The sequence below is a fragment of the Antechinus flavipes genome, chromosome 5 (assembly GCF_016432865.1).
Source record: "Antechinus flavipes isolate AdamAnt ecotype Samford, QLD, Australia chromosome 5, AdamAnt_v2, whole genome shotgun sequence".
Taxonomy (NCBI): Eukaryota; Metazoa; Chordata; class Mammalia; order Dasyuromorphia; family Dasyuridae; genus Antechinus; species Antechinus flavipes.
Genome location: NC_067402.1, coordinates 130969240 through 130986583, shown reverse-complemented (window position 1 = coordinate 130986583; position 17344 = coordinate 130969240). Strand labels below are relative to the sequence as shown.

Sequence of the window (17344 nt, the reverse complement as noted above, 5' to 3'; positions counted from 1 at the left end):
TCATTTTTTTTTTTTTTGAGAAGTATTAGTATAAGCACCACTAATTGTAGGATAGGGGGATGATGTTTCTAGCTTCACTTTATCTCTCCCCTCTGACCTGGAACCCCAAACGAACAGCCCCCCCTTTGCTAGCAGTCAGCAGCATCCCTGTTCCATGCCTCTACACTCATCTGGTTTGCTGGTTCCTTCTCTCCTAGAGCCGCAAGTATTGCTGGGTCTGGTGTTCAGGAATGCCTAAAAGAATACCTAAAGCTGTAGGAATCAGCCAAAGTTCCCTCAGTTTCTGGGACTCAGACCTCCAACTCCTCAAGCAGTCTGGAGGTGAAAATTTTTATGGTTCTTACTGAAGCTGAGGCTCCAACCAAATCCAGCAAGCCCCTAGAATCCCCACTTGGTATTTCTGAGGAGCTAGCCAGGAGGTGTTTGCACTTCACGTGGATGAAACCCAGTCCTGGGGCTTTTCTTGGATTGTGGCCAGAGGACCCCTGTTCTGTCCCACGTTTTCATGATTTTTCACCAGTCTATATTTGTCTTAAAGCACAAATTTGTCTGCTTGCGGGGGAAATGTGGAGAATTTGAAATTTACCAATCTATTCCATCTTCTTCCCAGAATCCTCCTTATATTCAGTTTTTTCTGAATATTCACTACCATAAGCCTTCTGGAATATAGCATTACAAGTTCTTTGCTCCTCTATCATGGTGACTGCTAAGTCATGTATGATTCTGACCCAAGCTCCTTGAAACTTGAATTCTGTTTTTCTATTTGTATTTTTTTTTTCTCCTTTGACTTGGAAGCTCTAGATTTTAGTCTATCTGGATTTTAATTTCTTAGACTATTGAATGCTGTATTATTTTAAGATTGCAGAAACAGGTTGGAGAACTGTAAGCTCTCAGTGCTCCATAGGCGTTCTGGCAAAAAGTCTGACTGATATCCCTGTAGTCTGAATTCCCAACCTGGATTTGGATTTGAGCAACAGTAGAATGCTGCTGGACTCAGTCCCTCTCAGCCATCTGGGATGATCTGCTGATTCAGAGTGACAGAAGTGCAGATTCTCTTTTGGCTCAAATTCCCTAACCTGATAACATTTTTGCAGAAGTCAGATTAAGCTAGGTTCTGGTACTTAGTCTCTCCTGTGCCCTTGAAGTCTGAGCCACATAGCTGCTGCTTGGTTTTGAACTTGATCTTTTCTAGGTACACAGCTCAGGACTTTACCTACCCAGGATTGTAGTATAGGATCCTCTCTCAGACTGCCCTAGATTAGTAATCTGCAACTGGATAGGGGGTATTAAAGCTACCAGCAGCCACCAGTTCCTGCAGGTAATGGAACTGGTATTTCTTTTCACCTGAGTTTGTAGACTCTCCTTGGGTCCTCCAAAGAGTGCTTTTGGACAGATTCCTATTGCCCACAATCTATCTCCCTGTGCTTACCCAGCCTGGAAAATGACTCACTGTAACTTTTTCTAAATTTCTCCATTATGACTCAGTCCTGTGCATTTTCTAGAACTTCTCTAGAGAAATTTGGAAGGAACTATACTGTTTCTTGCTACTCTATCAATTTGATTTTACCTCAAGATGCAATTACTATTAAAAAAAAAAAAAAATTAAGAATTTTCTAGCTGATTTGCTTTTGGCAGAAAGGCAGGATAGTTTATGTTTCTCCTCATTTATTTTCTTCATTTTGTCCAGTTATTCTATAATACTTACCCAATGACAGTATTGCTTCCATTTCTCTATAATGATTACTACCAAAATGTTCCCATGTCTGGTTCTGTATTTTTCATGATTCTATTTTCTTAAGACATGATTCTACTATGCTCCACCCTTTTTATTTATTCTACTCCTTTTTAATAACATGTATCATTTCAGAACTTCTATCTTAGTCATGAATCCCATTCTACCAGTTTTAATTATATCTGTGAGATCATGTTTTCCCTTTTGTCTTTGAATTTCTAGTTCATTTTGCATGTTCTTGGACCATATTTTCTGTCAATTATTGGGTTCTCTTCTTTGTACATTATAGCTAGTCTCTATGAGACTTGCGGTAGTGAAGTTGCCAACCTATGCCTAAAGTAACCATTTTACTAGAGATATAATATTTGCTAGTTGTTATGTCCAAAAAAAAAAAATCACCTGCCCTTTCCATGATTTTTCAACTCAATAGTAAAATGGGAATAATAATATTTAGTTATTTTTCAACTCAATAGTAAAATGGGAATAATATTTAGTTATCTAACGTCAAAGGGTCAGTGTGAGGAAAATATCTTATAAAGCTTAAATCAGAAATTTTTGAATTCATTCTCTTACTGGCCCTTCATTTCTGTTAAGAATCCATAAATTCCATAAATCTAAATCCTATTTATGGATGCCATTTTCTTAACTGTATGGTCACCTCCCGTGCCTGCCGTTCTCTTCTAAAGGCCTTACCTTTGGCTCCAGAGGCAAAAAAAAAAAAAAAAACGCTACCCCTTCCAATGTCTCTAGTACAATATTATTATTTCTCTAGGATTAAACATCTCTTAAGTCATACTCAAAAAGAAAAGCAATATTTTTTATATTCATGATATTGTATATTTGCTGCTTTCTCTATAATATAGAAGAACCTAGGGATGTATCTTTTCATAAAATTATATGGAATATTTTCCAAGATATTTTTCCATAAATTTTTCTTTTAAAATGTATTGTCATCAATTCACATTTATAAACAAATGAACCCATCCTATAGTCTATGGCATTGTGTTTAGCCATCTTAACATAACTTCTTATTCCATTATAAGACTTGAATGATTCACATGCCATGTTTTCAATCTACTTTTCTAACTTTTTAATGAAACGTTAGCATTTGCTGGCACCAGATGTTTTGACATAAGGAGAAGCAATATGTAAATTTTACTCCATGCTAGGAACAATAGCCTGCAGGCACCTTTTTCTTATTACATGAATCATATACATAACCACAATGTGGTAGATCATATCAAAATCATCACCAACTGGAATACAATACTCTTGTCTTGTGGTTGCCAATTAATAAAACTGATATGTATTTAACTTGATAGGTATCAGCGATTTAGCCAATAAGCCTTATCATACTATACTACTCCAACTACTGAATAATTAGGTTATGTCCTAAAGGTGATTGATATCTTTTTTTTAAATTGCTGGTGTTCTCTAATCTCCCATTAGCTGTCAACAGGAATGATGTAAACATCATATATGCTTGTTTTTCATTTGTCAATATCACCAACTTTAATTTAAACAAAATTTTTATTGTATTGTATTGTGTATATTTTCTGACGTCTTCAATATCTTCTAACCTGAATCCAGATGTAGAATTGTTTTTTTTCTTTCTAAATAATAAGTGACTTGGAGTTAGCCTTAGCTGTTCCCAAGAATTCAGTATTAAAAAGTCACTCCTTTGTTAGGATCAAAATTCCTTGAAATAAAAATTGATTGGAAGACAGTTTTATGTTGTTTACCCAAAACCAAGACAACTAAAGTAAATATAAGAGTAAAATTCTAGATTGTGATGTTATATGATTGAATAACTATGTAAAATAAAAATGTAAAAATAGTTATTCAACCATATATATCATCACAATCTAGAAAAGACTAAAATTTCAAATTATTTTTTCTTTCAAAAGATTGTCTAATTCTGTCCCCAAAAAGTGACAAAAAAATTTTTTTCTCACAGTGACATGATTGAAGAGGGTAAGTAGTTTGACACTGGTAAGATATGACCTTGAAATAAAATAGTTATCTGCCAAAGAAATAAGAGAAAGCTTACTGAAAGAGAATACTATACTTTACAAGACACCTAGGACCAAAACATTCTGTTAGTTACTTCTGACATGGCTATACATGGAAGATAAGCATTTGGTGCAAATCCATGTACAGTCAAATCCCAACGTGTTAACCGCCTCTATCAATACAGATAGGCAACTCTCCTATATTTTATTGTCCTAGTGAATTGTCTCACACATCAAGAGGTTGAATGATTAAATGATTCACCCATAATATGACTAGTATGTGTAGGGGCAAGATGAACTCAAGTCATCTTGATAGACTGGCAAACCATCTACTCTGTCATTCTCATTCTTAAAAGGTATATATAAAATTGCCTCAAACATATCTTCTGATATTAAGAATGCCCTACAGAAAATTTTTATCTATTTCATTTTGAAATGCAGTCATTTAAGTGGCATTATTTTTGTGTATATTTTAGAATTTGCTTTTAGAAAGCATAAAATGATTTTCCATTTTCAAATCTTGTGGTACTGATTCAATACCTTGATGTTGTTCAAATGCCAAATTTTAAAATATTTTCCAAGTTAAAATTAAGTGTTCTGTTTATCCTAGATTTTGAGGGGTGGGAGAGAGTGATGTCTAAACTTGAAAAGGTTTTCTAGAATTTTGCAATATTTTAACAGCTCCAACGCCATACTTGCTAGCTTTTTGGCAACATTCTAAAAACATTTGTCATAAATTAAAGCCTTAACAGCAGGAATAAGCAGATGGCAAGCGACCCTATTAAAGAAAATATCAATTATTTTCATCAGGAAGTATTAGGTCATAATGTGTTATCATGGACTAAGTATTTATCTATTTTCAAGTGTTTTATCAGTTTAGTATTCTTTCCAAAGCCTTAGCCCATGTTTTTCTATTATCTAGTACTATGAATATAGGAAGACAAAATCAGACAAGTAATAAAAACTGTTTTTTTTTTAAAATCTATTATTTAATTGAATATATATATAACAAAACATCAGCACATTATAAAAAAGATATTTTATAAAGACTGCATTATGTAGTAAGGCAATCTATTCTTGTACATTTACTTAGAAAACAACATACTGTGATTTAAAATGAAAAATTGCAATAATTACAAAATTCTACGGTTTTTATAATAACATAAATGCTTTCCCTGATCTAACCAACTTAAGTAAATTAAAATTACAGTCACTTTATATCAGCCATTCATATGTATAGCCCTATTAAAGTCAAAGATTTTATAATGGCATTCTTATTAAGATTAAATGACTGAATTATTTTTAGTCTTTTATGCCATGAGCAACTACATTGCTGTTGATTTAGATGTTTGAATTGGCTGTAGTTTTTCAAACAATAACCACATGGAAAGCAGCAAAACAATTTGTTTCTTTTTATTGGCATACATATGCACTTCACGAATTAAATGAGAGGATATTTTGTTTATTTTTCCTTTTGTTATCATCCTTTTGGTTTTTGGTATATGACCCTTGCTTTCAAATATCTGTTTTACAACATAAAATATTTTTCTTTTAATATATAAACAAAGTCATTAAAATTCAGAATTGTTTCTTCCTGGGAACACAACCTTAGAAACACAAAAGCTTTGTACTTTTTCTTAAGGCCTGAGTCATAAATGAAGAAACTGCAGTTTTTACAAAGGATTCATCAGTAGAAAAGATACTGAAAATAATTTGGGTATATGCTATTACACATGTAAATCCCTTGCAAGAAAAAGGTGAGAGAGAAAAAAATTCCATTTATATATGTAAAGCAGTAGACAGCAGTATCTCGTTGCTAAATTGGATGGGTGCTAGAAGGAATTAGCCCACCCCACCTTGGAATGACTTTATCTGAGTTTCTGAAGTTCAATGCCTCCCTCCCTCCACCCTCACCCCACCACTTTCCTTCTGAATCTCTCAGGGAAAATGTAGTACAGCACCATTTTAAGTACAGAATTCTTTTTCTTACTTCCTGACCAGACTATTCCAGTTTCACCTTAAAATAAATCACGCAAGTATTTAAAGTATGAGGATGCACAATGACTAATGAACCATGAAGTAGTTTCTACTATTAATCATAAAGGGTACATAATTTAAAGCATAATAAATCATTCATCAGGTCATATACACTCCAAAAAAAGCTCATTATATAATGTTCTTTCTATAAACCATTGAAATCAGTATAATTTTAGGTCACCCAAATTCAAATTTTAATGTACTAGTCTTAGAAAATTAGTATATTACAGTTTTTTAAAGTACAAAATTAGTCATTATGAAGGCTTTTTTTTTTTTAACTTTTTTTTGAAGGAGGGAGGATTTCACATTGTGTCAGTCTCTGATTCTGGCTAGGTAATCCTGAAAATTGTCAAAGTTACATGTGTTTGCAATATCTATATGCTTTGTCCTGTTTAGATTACATGGGAAAAGAAATAGATTTTTCAGATGCATTTTTATCTACTTGTTTGGTATCACTACATCATCAAGTTGTTAATCCAAGAAATAATAATGCCTTTATATATGTGTGAATGGTAATCTAGTAAATTGGAACCAAAGTTTTATGGTCATTCAGTCTTGTTTGATTCTGCATGACCTCCATTTGGGGTTTTCTTGGCAAAGATACTGGAGTGGTTTGCCATTTCTTTTTCCAGCTCGTTTTATAGATGAGAAAACTGAGACAAGCAGGATTAAAGTGACTTGCCCCATCACATAGCCAGTTAGTGTCTGAACCCCAGATTTAAACTCAGATCTTCCTGACTGCACTGAACCATCTAGCTGCCCTTGCTGAATCAAAAGCACCTAAGTTCAAGTACTGTCTCTAATAAATACTAGCTGTATGTTCATGCATAAGTCCTTGAATATTTTCGCATTCTAGACATCCTTCAAAGATTACAAATTATAGAAAAAGTGGCAAGCTCTGGTAAAGGGCTTTCCCACACTAGAAATTCCCTACACAATAAAATCAAAATGGCATATATATGTCTGGGTGTGGAGTATGTATATAATTAAGAATATTATCTATTAAAAGTCTCAATTGAGCAAGAAAAAAAGGTTTTCTTATTCCCTGAAATCAATGCCTCTTAAATATATGAAATGCCTACTTTGTAGGCATTTCAACTTCAACTGTAAAAAACACAATTAATAGATATTACTGCGAATCCTAAGTATCCTGCTGACTAAAATCAGGCAAAATATGCAAAGCAAATCAAGGTGCTGATAGTCGACAGTTTAAGAGATTTCAATATTATTCTCCCATAAGTTTAAAACCCAGTGTAGGGAAAGGCAGCTTGAAAATTTGAGGTAGAAAATAGGAAGAGAAAAGCATATTTGACCTAACTCTACCCACTTCACCATTTCTTTTTGTTATTTATTCTTTGGTGTTCCTTTATCTACACAGTAGAGTTCTCCCTCCCCCACTTCAACATTCCTGCTCTCCAATCTTTCTTTCTCCTTTCTCCATTTGACTTGCCTTGACACACCCCCATTCTTCCTTGCTCCATCTTTAAAAACCCATTACCCATTTTACAATCCTTCCACAGCAATTATAATCGTGCAGCAGCCACCACTGCCCTGTAGTTATTAGTGCCATCTCCAGCTCTCTTTTGGGCATGCTCTGCTTTCAATTCTTTGTATGCAGTCCTTATTAGTAGTAGTGATTATGGGGAGAATCAGTTACTAGTACAAGTCCAACAGACTGGAGATGCCTTGAACCAGCAAAGGCAGGAGGGATGACAATGTTTTAATGTTTTAAGACCATGGAGCATGAGAGAATAAGAGATGAGAAGAGAGCAGAAAGCAGTTCCTACCTAGCAATTCATGTTACTTATTATTCTAAATTATGGATTTCCTCCTTTTCACTTGGGAATATCAAATTAATTATTGGCGGTAGGTTTTCATAGTCAAGGTAAATCAACAATAATTAAGTGCCCACTACGTAACAACATTGTATTAAATGCTTTTCATAAACTGGAAGACTGATTTTTTGTAAATAAAAATAGGATCCTGGAAATTATGTTAAAAGGATAGCTACTTACTCATTTTAATCCTTGTTATCTCATTCTAAATTGAAGATGTAGATAGGATAAATTATTCTGTCTTTGAGATTCTCAATGAAAATTAAGACCACTGAGTCTAAAACCAAGACATAAATTAAAATCAAAGTAAAAATTTTTTGCTAGGAGAACAGATTATAGAAACTAAGCTTTAAATTGCCTATGATCTCAATTACAGAAATATTCCCTTCTTAAAACCTAGACTGAATGGTATTTTATGACTGTATTTTCTAAATCAAGAATATACATTCATTCACTCACTCAATACAACAAATATGTATAAAGTACCTGTGATGAGTGATGGAATAAAATCTCTTTAGTCATTTCATAAATGTTTTAAGCTATAGTTCCTGACAATATATAGTCTAGCAATTTTTGTAATTTTCTGCTTTATCATATCTAAACTCTTCTACCTGGTTTTCAAAGCCTTCTATAATTTTTTCCATTCAACTACACAGCCTTACTTCCTAGCATATTCTTAAATGCACTCTTAATTTTAATCAGATCAGAAAAGTAATTTTCTTTCCATCTTTACCTTGCTCATATTATTCTATCTACTCTCTAAGATGTATCACACCACCATCTTCCCTAAAGCCTACATGTCATCTTCAAGGTACAAATCAAGTTCCAGCTCTTCCATGAAGTCTTGCTTAGTAGCTTTTTCCTCACTGAGCTTTCTCTCCTCTGACTTTCTGCAGCAGTTGGAATATATACTATATATTTCAGATTTAAATTATGTTTTTTCCTATGTTGGCTCATGATATGTTGATCTTATTGCCCAATCTTCCTGATGGAAGAGGCCAGGTCTCATACTTTCCTCTGTTTCTTTGTGATGAATAAGTACTAAGCATTGAGATCTTGCTAAATATTGATTAAAAAGTTGCTAATTAGTTGCTGGTTTAAATCAACTAGGTATATCCTATTAGCCTTTTTTTGGTAACTCAAGCCTTAAAATTTAAGAAATACTGAGAAGATATAAATTTGCATGAATTAATACACTAACCCAAACTCAGAAAAATTCTACAAGTTCTTTTAAAGGCAATACTATCCTCTGGGAATAGATAGAAATAAGTTGAAGTTTTAAAATCTGTTGGTTCACCCAATAATTTCATCATCATCGCCATCGATGACTACCTAGTTTATACTTAATCTTAATCAAAATCATTGATTTTAAAAGATGGATAGTGAAAAAAATGCTTGAAATCATAACTTATTGCTAGTCAAAATAAATACCTAATCATAATTTAACAGTATTTCCTAAAATCAACCACTTTTCTTTCCTGATAAAGAAAAGAAAAATGTATTTTCTTATCCTGACTATAAAGTTAGAAAAGTTAAAAAAAAAAAAAAAAAGAAAAAAGAAAATGAATGGCATCAGTTTTAGATGAGGATTTTTTGAGGCAGTCCTTTTAGAGATGATGCAATATAAGCTTACTTTGATATGAGTAGTAGAATGGGAAAATGATGTATCAAGTTCTTTGTTCTAGCCTAATACATTTATCATTAACTAAACTGTAAGGTTTTAAGAGCAAATGAAGAGAAAAATGGCTAGAAAAATTAAGGACAACTTGTTAAAGTGCTTGGAAATTTTCAGCACTGTGCTTTGGAAAATATCCAGTGTTTATTGTAGATTTAATTCTAATTATCCAGGGGCAGATGTTCCATTTTGTAATATGCCTCCATTTGGCTGTGGGTTCTCATTAGCATGTCCACCAGAGGGCAAGGGGGAGCCAATGAACCATAAATCTGTCAATCTTGTTGCTCATAAACTGATTTTTTTTTTTTTAATGTTGGAGAATGGACAAAACTGAAATCAATGACTAAGTAGAGGTTTGTAGTTTTCATTGACTGTAATTGATTCTGTCCATAAGCACTTAGTTCAGTTTCTACTTTCAAATTTCAGTGCAGGGCTAACTCCAAAGTAGAAGTCTATATTCTGTGTTTATTTTTTACATATGATTTTCACACTTCCTGGGAACCATTTCAATATTGGTTGAAAACTGCACACAGAAAGAAGTATCCATGCAAATCAGGTAACTTTAGCCAAAAATATTTCTCCAACTTAATTTTGCATCTTCAAGCAGTCTCTTCCTTAGCTGCAACACTCCTCAAAACTCAGTTTGCCATGAACAATTTACTCTCTTACAAAAATTAAGCCTCAGCAATATACCAGGCTCAGAGCAAAATTGCATAGCACCAGCAGAGAATTTCTTCCCAATGTGAAGATTGGGTTTGTTCAGTTTTTTTGGTCTGTTTGTTTCTTATAGCTCATCTTCATCATCTGTACTAAAACTACTTCTCCTACTGCTCTCTTTGGATACTGTAGGTGAAGTTGCAGATAGCAGAGGATCTGTTCCAAATGGAGATATTGAATCATCCAGTAATATATGATCCAATCTTTGTTCTTCTTTCAAGGCAGCACTAAATGATAAATCAGTAAAGTGTGACAAGGGATAAGAAAAAGCCATAGATCCATCGCAGAGGTCAGATCTTGATCCCTGAGCCAGAGTCAGTTCTTGGGAATAATCTCCTGATTTATCCTCTGTATACGTATGATGATTGGTGGTATGGGCAGCCAAATCAATTGCACTGTGTGAAGATATGATTGGCAGGCCATGTGCCTGAGCCTGTATTTCCAGTTCCTGTAGTTTGAAATGAGAATTCAATAAGTACTTTGAAAGTAAGTGTCACAATATAATGCTCCCCACAATGAGACCCTTATGATGAATAGGTTTTCATAATATGAACCATTATGTTATTAAACATTATCACTATTAAAAATTGTAATTCTGTCCCTCCCCCACCATGATAGAAACCAGTCTATTTCTAAATAAAAAAAAAAAAAAGAACCACATTCATCTCCCTTCTTCTCACCATTCCTGTTGTTCCCTAGAATTCCCTAGGAATACGAGACAGTCCATATTACCACAGAGCCTCTCAAAGGGTTATAGAAAAATCGATAACAGTCCTGGACAGTTTCACATAAAATTAGCAAGTCCTTTACCTGGCACTATGCATGCCATCTTAAAGGGAAGAAAAAAAAAACCTTGAGGGTAAGAATTATGAAAATCAATTGTACCTTGTGCCACATGTACAAGTGATGAGTGACTTAATATTGCTTGGCACAACATACCCTCAGACAAAACAAACTATAGGAATATTACAAAAAGAAAAGGATAGGGGAAAGAATTTAGTGTCTGATATCATTTTGAGAAATTAATGTGCTAATACATACACATGCACTTTGTATGTATGTATGTCTTGTGGCTGGAAATATATTGTGAATGGGATAGGTCACATATTCCTGAAATTTTGTAATTAGTTCTCCAGATGCATACATACACACATATGCACACACACACATGGATGTATATATGTATATTCTCTCTTTAAGGTCATATGATTTTGATTTTATAACCAAAAACCAATTGAAATAATCTGCTCTATGAATTTGCAAAGACATTTCAAATTGTCCTTCAGAGAGAAGGGGAAAAAAGTGAATAAGAAAAAATATAAATGAGGCCAATGAATAAAACTGATGACGGGAAAATGGTGCATAAGCTTCGCGGTTCATGGCAACATTCTTATAAAAACCTGAATTCGAAGTAGAAGCTGTCGGTTAACCAGCTCTAATTTCTTCTGCCTGTGTTCTAATTCTCGGGCTCTCTGTTGTTCTTTTTGTAGCCACTTGATGTACTCCACTGATGCTTTTAAAATAGTTCCTTTGTTCCAGCGCATATCACTGCGGAATGTAGAGATAACCTTTTCACAATTGTGCATGTCAGCAGAATTCATAAGAACTTACAAAATCTTTTACATTAATATGAAATAATGATTTACATGACTATTATTCACTCTTAGATATTATTGCTTCTGAATAGAAATTTTAATAGAATAGTTAAGAAGCCCTTATATAGTAAAATTAATCCCTGAATGAAAATAAGTGTCAAAAGAAAGTAATAAAGTGACTTTTTGTGGGAGAGCTAAATGCAATATCATGATTCTACCATTACAGTTTTTATATTTTTAGTGAAAATTGCTTTTATTATTAACTCCAAGATTAAAATCTATGTGCAGTATTTCTGCATTAATGAACTGGGAAATGTACATTACTGAGGACTTAAGCCTAAATTTTTTAAGATCATTTCAAATATACTACTCTTTTTACCTGACTTTCTAATAAGGTTGCTTTTATGCTGGTTAGGAAAAAAAAATAATAAAAAAAGGTCCGTACAAGTGCTGATCCTCATTGATTGTGGAACAGACAAACCACAGTTTAGTGATTTAGTATTATATCACTAATAAAGCAAAACTTTCTTAAATGATTTAGCAAAACTTTCCTCATGAAATGCAGCAAAATGGTTGAAAATGCTAGGTGCTTATTTGAGAGCAGATATTTTGAAAGGCTAAATGATATAAACACAATGGACATAAAACCATGGAATTCTAGAGCAACCAGGGGCCGTAGATTAGCTTAGCTTGTCCATGCCTCATCTACAGATGAGAAACCTGGGACCCAGCAAGGTTATGACTTCTCCAAGGTCAAGTACATTAATTAGTGACAGAAGTAGCATTAAAACCATGGCTTCCTGATTCCTAGACCAATTTGCTTTCCACTAAAATGCCCTGCTTCTCACTTCCTGTTAATCTTTCAGGTTTGCATGAAAGAAATGTGCATTTTATTAAAACACATATATTTTTATTACAGAAGAAATTCCAAATCTGAAAACATAGAACAGACCATAGATTTTAATTCCTGAGAACATCTATCAGTAGAGTCAATTTGCATTACTAGAAAGTAGGCATTCCTTAAGTGTCAATGTAAGCAGATCTAGAGAAAATATTTACCGGATTTCTAGCTGATTGGCAGTAGGGATTTTTTTCAATGCAGCATAAATAAATAAGACAATAAAAGAATAAAACCTGATTTCTTTCATGCCTGTTTGCTAGATTTCACTCCCAGAGACTATATATGAATCACACTGACACATCATGTATAGTCATTGGAGGTGAGAGGTCATATGTAGAATGAATGCAAATGAATGATTTGTGTATTCTGTAAAGATAATCTGTAACCAGTGGTTTTTGCACAAAGGAAAATACTTTTTAAAAAATACCAAAAGTGATGTGAAAGTCAAATGACTCCTAGGGCTCCCTTCTACACAGATGCACTGGGAATGTGTCCTCTGTCAGTCACATTATAAAGGCGTGAGGGGAAGCCACAATTTCGATTACTTCTTTTTTAGAAGCACGATTATCTCACCACATTGACACTTTTCTTCACACATTCTCAGTTGGTAGTAGAGGTGAACATCATAGTACAAAACAAAAAGAGCTCATGTCCCAGAGACCTGAGTTGGTATTTCATTCCTGCTACTTGATGCCATCTGTGTGATCATGGACAAATCATTTAACCTCCTCTGGTTTCCTTTTACTCATTAATAAAATGAACACATGGGACCAGATGGTTGTAAGGTCCTTTCCCTCTTGGAAGCTATTATCCTAATAAGGGAATAATGGCCACTTTTACCTTACATAGGTAGGACCTGTGGTTGAAAGATATAGTAGACTCCAAACCTAAAGATGTAACTATGAGCTGAGAAGCCACAAAATGATAACTATGGAACCATCTTCCTTTTCCTACATTAAAAAAAAAAAAATCTCCTTTGCTGATGCTGATGTTCCATGATTTAGATCTAAATCTTTCTTTCTAAAGATCTAAATCTAGATCTTTCAAAATGGTGGTAGGAACTTTATAACTGTGGATAAGAATTTTAGATAGTTCTTATCTTCACCTTATTAAAAGGTTAGCCCTTAGAAAATAATTTCAAAAATGCTAAGTTTTGGAATTGGGTTAATCCATGACATACCTTTTAAAAAAAAAAAAAATAGAAAAACCTATGGGATTTTTCAATTTGTTTAAGCAATCTTCACCTGTAACTTAAGAGAATTTTTAAACTATCAGTTAGTTGAAGATTGCCCTTCATTCTGGAAGAGGACATTACCATGTTGTTCAAAGTACAATGTGACCTTCTGTAGTTAATCAGACCAATATGCCCTCAGAAGACTCTCCCCCACAGGTTGAGCACAAACAGTCCATATGAACATCTAGAGTGGAGATGATTCTAAATTTGCCTATCTCGTGTTTCTTTTGAGCTACTGCAATGCTGCTAGTAGCTAGTAACCAGTGAGTGCACCTTCTATAAAACCATATCTTTTCTAAAATGATGGTTCAGGATGATCATCAGAACTAGGCATAAATAACTATCCAGGAACATTTTGAAAAATAAATATCTTCTTCCCGACCCTCTACAGAAGTTAAAATATTTTTCAAGATTTAAAAGTATGGTCTCATTCCTGCCACAGCAACTCCCATTTTTCATAAAAAGCTGAGACTAAAATCATTTATAAAGATAATCCAGGGGAAAATAAATCAATTTTATAGATCTGAACTAACCAATTTAGTAATGTACACATTATGTTGATTGTTTAGTGTCAAGAGGAAAAACCAACAAGTATACTAATGAGGATTCTTTTTTTTTTAACTTTGCCATTATTTAAATGAATTGAGAAAACAACAATTGGGGGCGGGGGGAATCCCTAATGATTGATTTTGGGTAGGATGGCTCTCATGTGATAAGTTTAGGTGGCAGAGAGATTGTCAAGCAGCTTTCTCATTAGTAAAAGTACTGCTTTGTGATATATTTTTCACTCATCTCCTATTTCTCACCTACATGCTTTTTGGCTTGTAATTCCATGTTTTCTTTCCAATGAAATATCAAAGAGATAGTCACATCATTATATGATGCCGTGCAATCACACAGTTTTGAGTCAAAAATTTCAGTTCAGATGTTGGCTCATTGGCAAGTCATAATTTTTCTGACCTTTGGTTCCCCTACCTATAAAAGTAAGATAATATGTACCCCCAAATGGCAGTACAACTTAGTGCATAGAAAACTGGTCTTACAGTTCAGAAAACCTAGATTTAATCCTCCCTCTGACACATACTGCCCTGATGACCTTCCAGAAAATCATTTTACCCATCAGTGCTCCAGGCAACTCACTCCCCTGTGGTGGTTTATTTTGTCATCTCTGACTCTTCATGACCCTATTTCAAGTTTTCTTGGCAGAGATACTGGAATGGTTTGCCAATTCCTTCTTCAGCTCACTTTACAGAGAAGAAAACTGAGGCAAACGGGATGAAGTGATTTGTCCACGGACTGAGGCCAGATTTGAACTGGTTTTTCTTGCTCAAGGCCCAGTGTTCTATCCATTGTGTTACCTGGCTGTCCACTCCACTTGAGATTGCAAACAAGGTTAGAAATTCTCCACTGAGCACTCTCTACAACAACACAATCACAGGAGGGAGTGTGTGTGTGTGTGTGTGTGTGTGTATGTGTGTGTGTGTGTAGGTAGGTATATGTGTATATTATATATTATTACATATATGTTTATATATGTATATATATTTATGCATGTGTATATGTGTGTATATTCACATACACATACACATCAATATATGTGAAGGGTGCTGGAAAAGTAGTTTGGGAAGCATGAAAGGTTTTAGATGACAGAATAGAGTTTAGACTGCTGAGTGAAATGAGCGGGACCAGAAGATCATTATATACTTCAACAACAATATTATATGATGATCAATTCTGATGGATGTGGCCATCCTCAGCAACAAGATGAACCAAATCAGTCCCAATAGAGCAGGAATGAATTGAACCCATTACACCCAGCAAAAGAACTCTGGGAGATGACTATGAACCACTACATAGAATTCCCAATCCCTCTATTTTTGTCTGCCTGCATTTTTTATTTCCTTCACAGGCTAATTGTACACTATTTCAGAGTCCGATTCTTTTTGTGCAGTAAAATAACTGTTAGGACATTTTTGCTTATAATGTATTTAATTTATATTTTAACATACTTAACATGTATTGGTCAACCTGCCATCTAGGGGAAGGGGAGGGGGGCGGGGAAGAAGGAGGGGAAAAATTGGAACAAAAGGTTTGGCAATTGTCAATGCTGTAAAATTACCCATGCATATAACTCGTAAATAAAAAGCTATAATTTAAAGAGAGAGAGAGAGAGAGAGAGAGAGAGTGAGTTTAGATTGGATTCGGTAGAGAGCAGAACACCACTGAAAGTTTTTGATCAGGGGATGAATATATTTAGAATAGTGACTAGCACATACATTGTAAGCATTTAATAAATAGTTGGATGGCAATGACCTTTTTCTCTAAGATAAAATGATTAATATGTTCAATGGTATTGCTTGCCCGACCCTATGCTTGACTGTCATAATACTTAAACTAGATATAGTGGATTGTTTGCTATGTTGAAGAAGGAAGGAGGGAGAAAATTTTGGAATATAAGGTTTCTCAGAAGGAGAATATTGGAAACTATCTTTATTTAAAAAAAAAAAAGACAAAACTAAATATAGGCAGAGGCTTGAACAAGCTAAGCAAAATTATAAAATTAGTAGGCAGTCGAATCACATACCACCATCCTAATCCCAGTTCCACTGGGGCCTAGGTTTCCTGGCCATGTACATCATGAGCTTCCTCTTTAGGATGCTGTTTCTTCCCTACCTCATTCTCTATTCCTTCTGCCTTTTCACAGTAATAAAAATAGTAGCTTGAAAATAATAAATGAATTCATACTTATTAAAAGCTAGAGGAGAAGCATTATTCCCCTCCTTTACAGTTAGATCTATCTTATTTCCCCTCCCTAATAACATGGGGAAATTTTACCACTGCCTCCAATACAACTTCAAATGAGGCTGTGAGGATCTTGTAAGATTATTATAACTGGAAGATTTTTTTTTGACCTGATAAAAGTATTACAATCTACGTCACAGGGGTATTACAGATTGCATTCTCTATAAAGTGTGCATTCAGATCTGCTATGGTGATGAGAGATATTAGGGTCTCAAGGTTATTTCTGGGCAGATTGTGATGAAGTGGAGAGGGAAGAGAACAGATATTCACCACAACCCTCACTTGGCAGCTTTCTTTTAAAATTTTTTTGATAATTTTTTAGTGATGTCTTCTGTCTCTTACCATGTTATCCTAAGTATCTTTTTACTCCCTTCCCTCTAGAAGTAACTTCCCTCTAGAGTCAAGATAGCATTTTTTAGAAAAAACTTTTTCTTCTTTAAAAAAAAAAAAAAAAAATTAGAACAAGTGATCGATATACAGAAAAAGTCTGAAAAAAATATACAATGTCAACTCCCATGGATTGGGGGTGCCATCTGACATTTCTTCATTTGATTTCTACTTGATTTTTGATCATTATGTTACTTGCATTTTGAAATTTTTTGTTGTACAGTTCTTCCCATTTACATTGTTGCAGTGCAGGGACAGTTATAGGAGGGTAGAGTGGATAAAACATGAGTTCTAGAGTCAGGAAAACCTGAGTTCACATTTAGCCTCTGACATGTTCTAGCTCTGTGACCAGAGACAGTCAGTTAATCTCTCTGTTTGCCTTAGTTTCCTCATCTGTAAAATGAAGATAATAATAGC

General features: G+C 34.2%; 1 protein-coding gene across 1 annotated transcript in view; it reads right to left on the bottom strand.

The window, feature by feature from the left end:
- Positions 1-9184: 9184 nt before the first annotated feature.
- Positions 9185-17344, bottom strand: part of TFEC (transcription factor EC) — an 89112-nt gene continuing 80952 nt past the window's right edge. Inside the window, exons 8-9 of the mRNA XM_052001402.1 lie at positions 11409-11556; positions 9185-10456 (exon numbers count right to left, since the gene is read on the bottom strand). Coding sequence (XP_051857362.1) covers positions 10076-10456; positions 11409-11556 — 529 coding nt within the window. The 3' untranslated portion in view covers positions 9185-10075. The remainder of the gene's footprint in view (positions 10457-11408; positions 11557-17344) is intronic.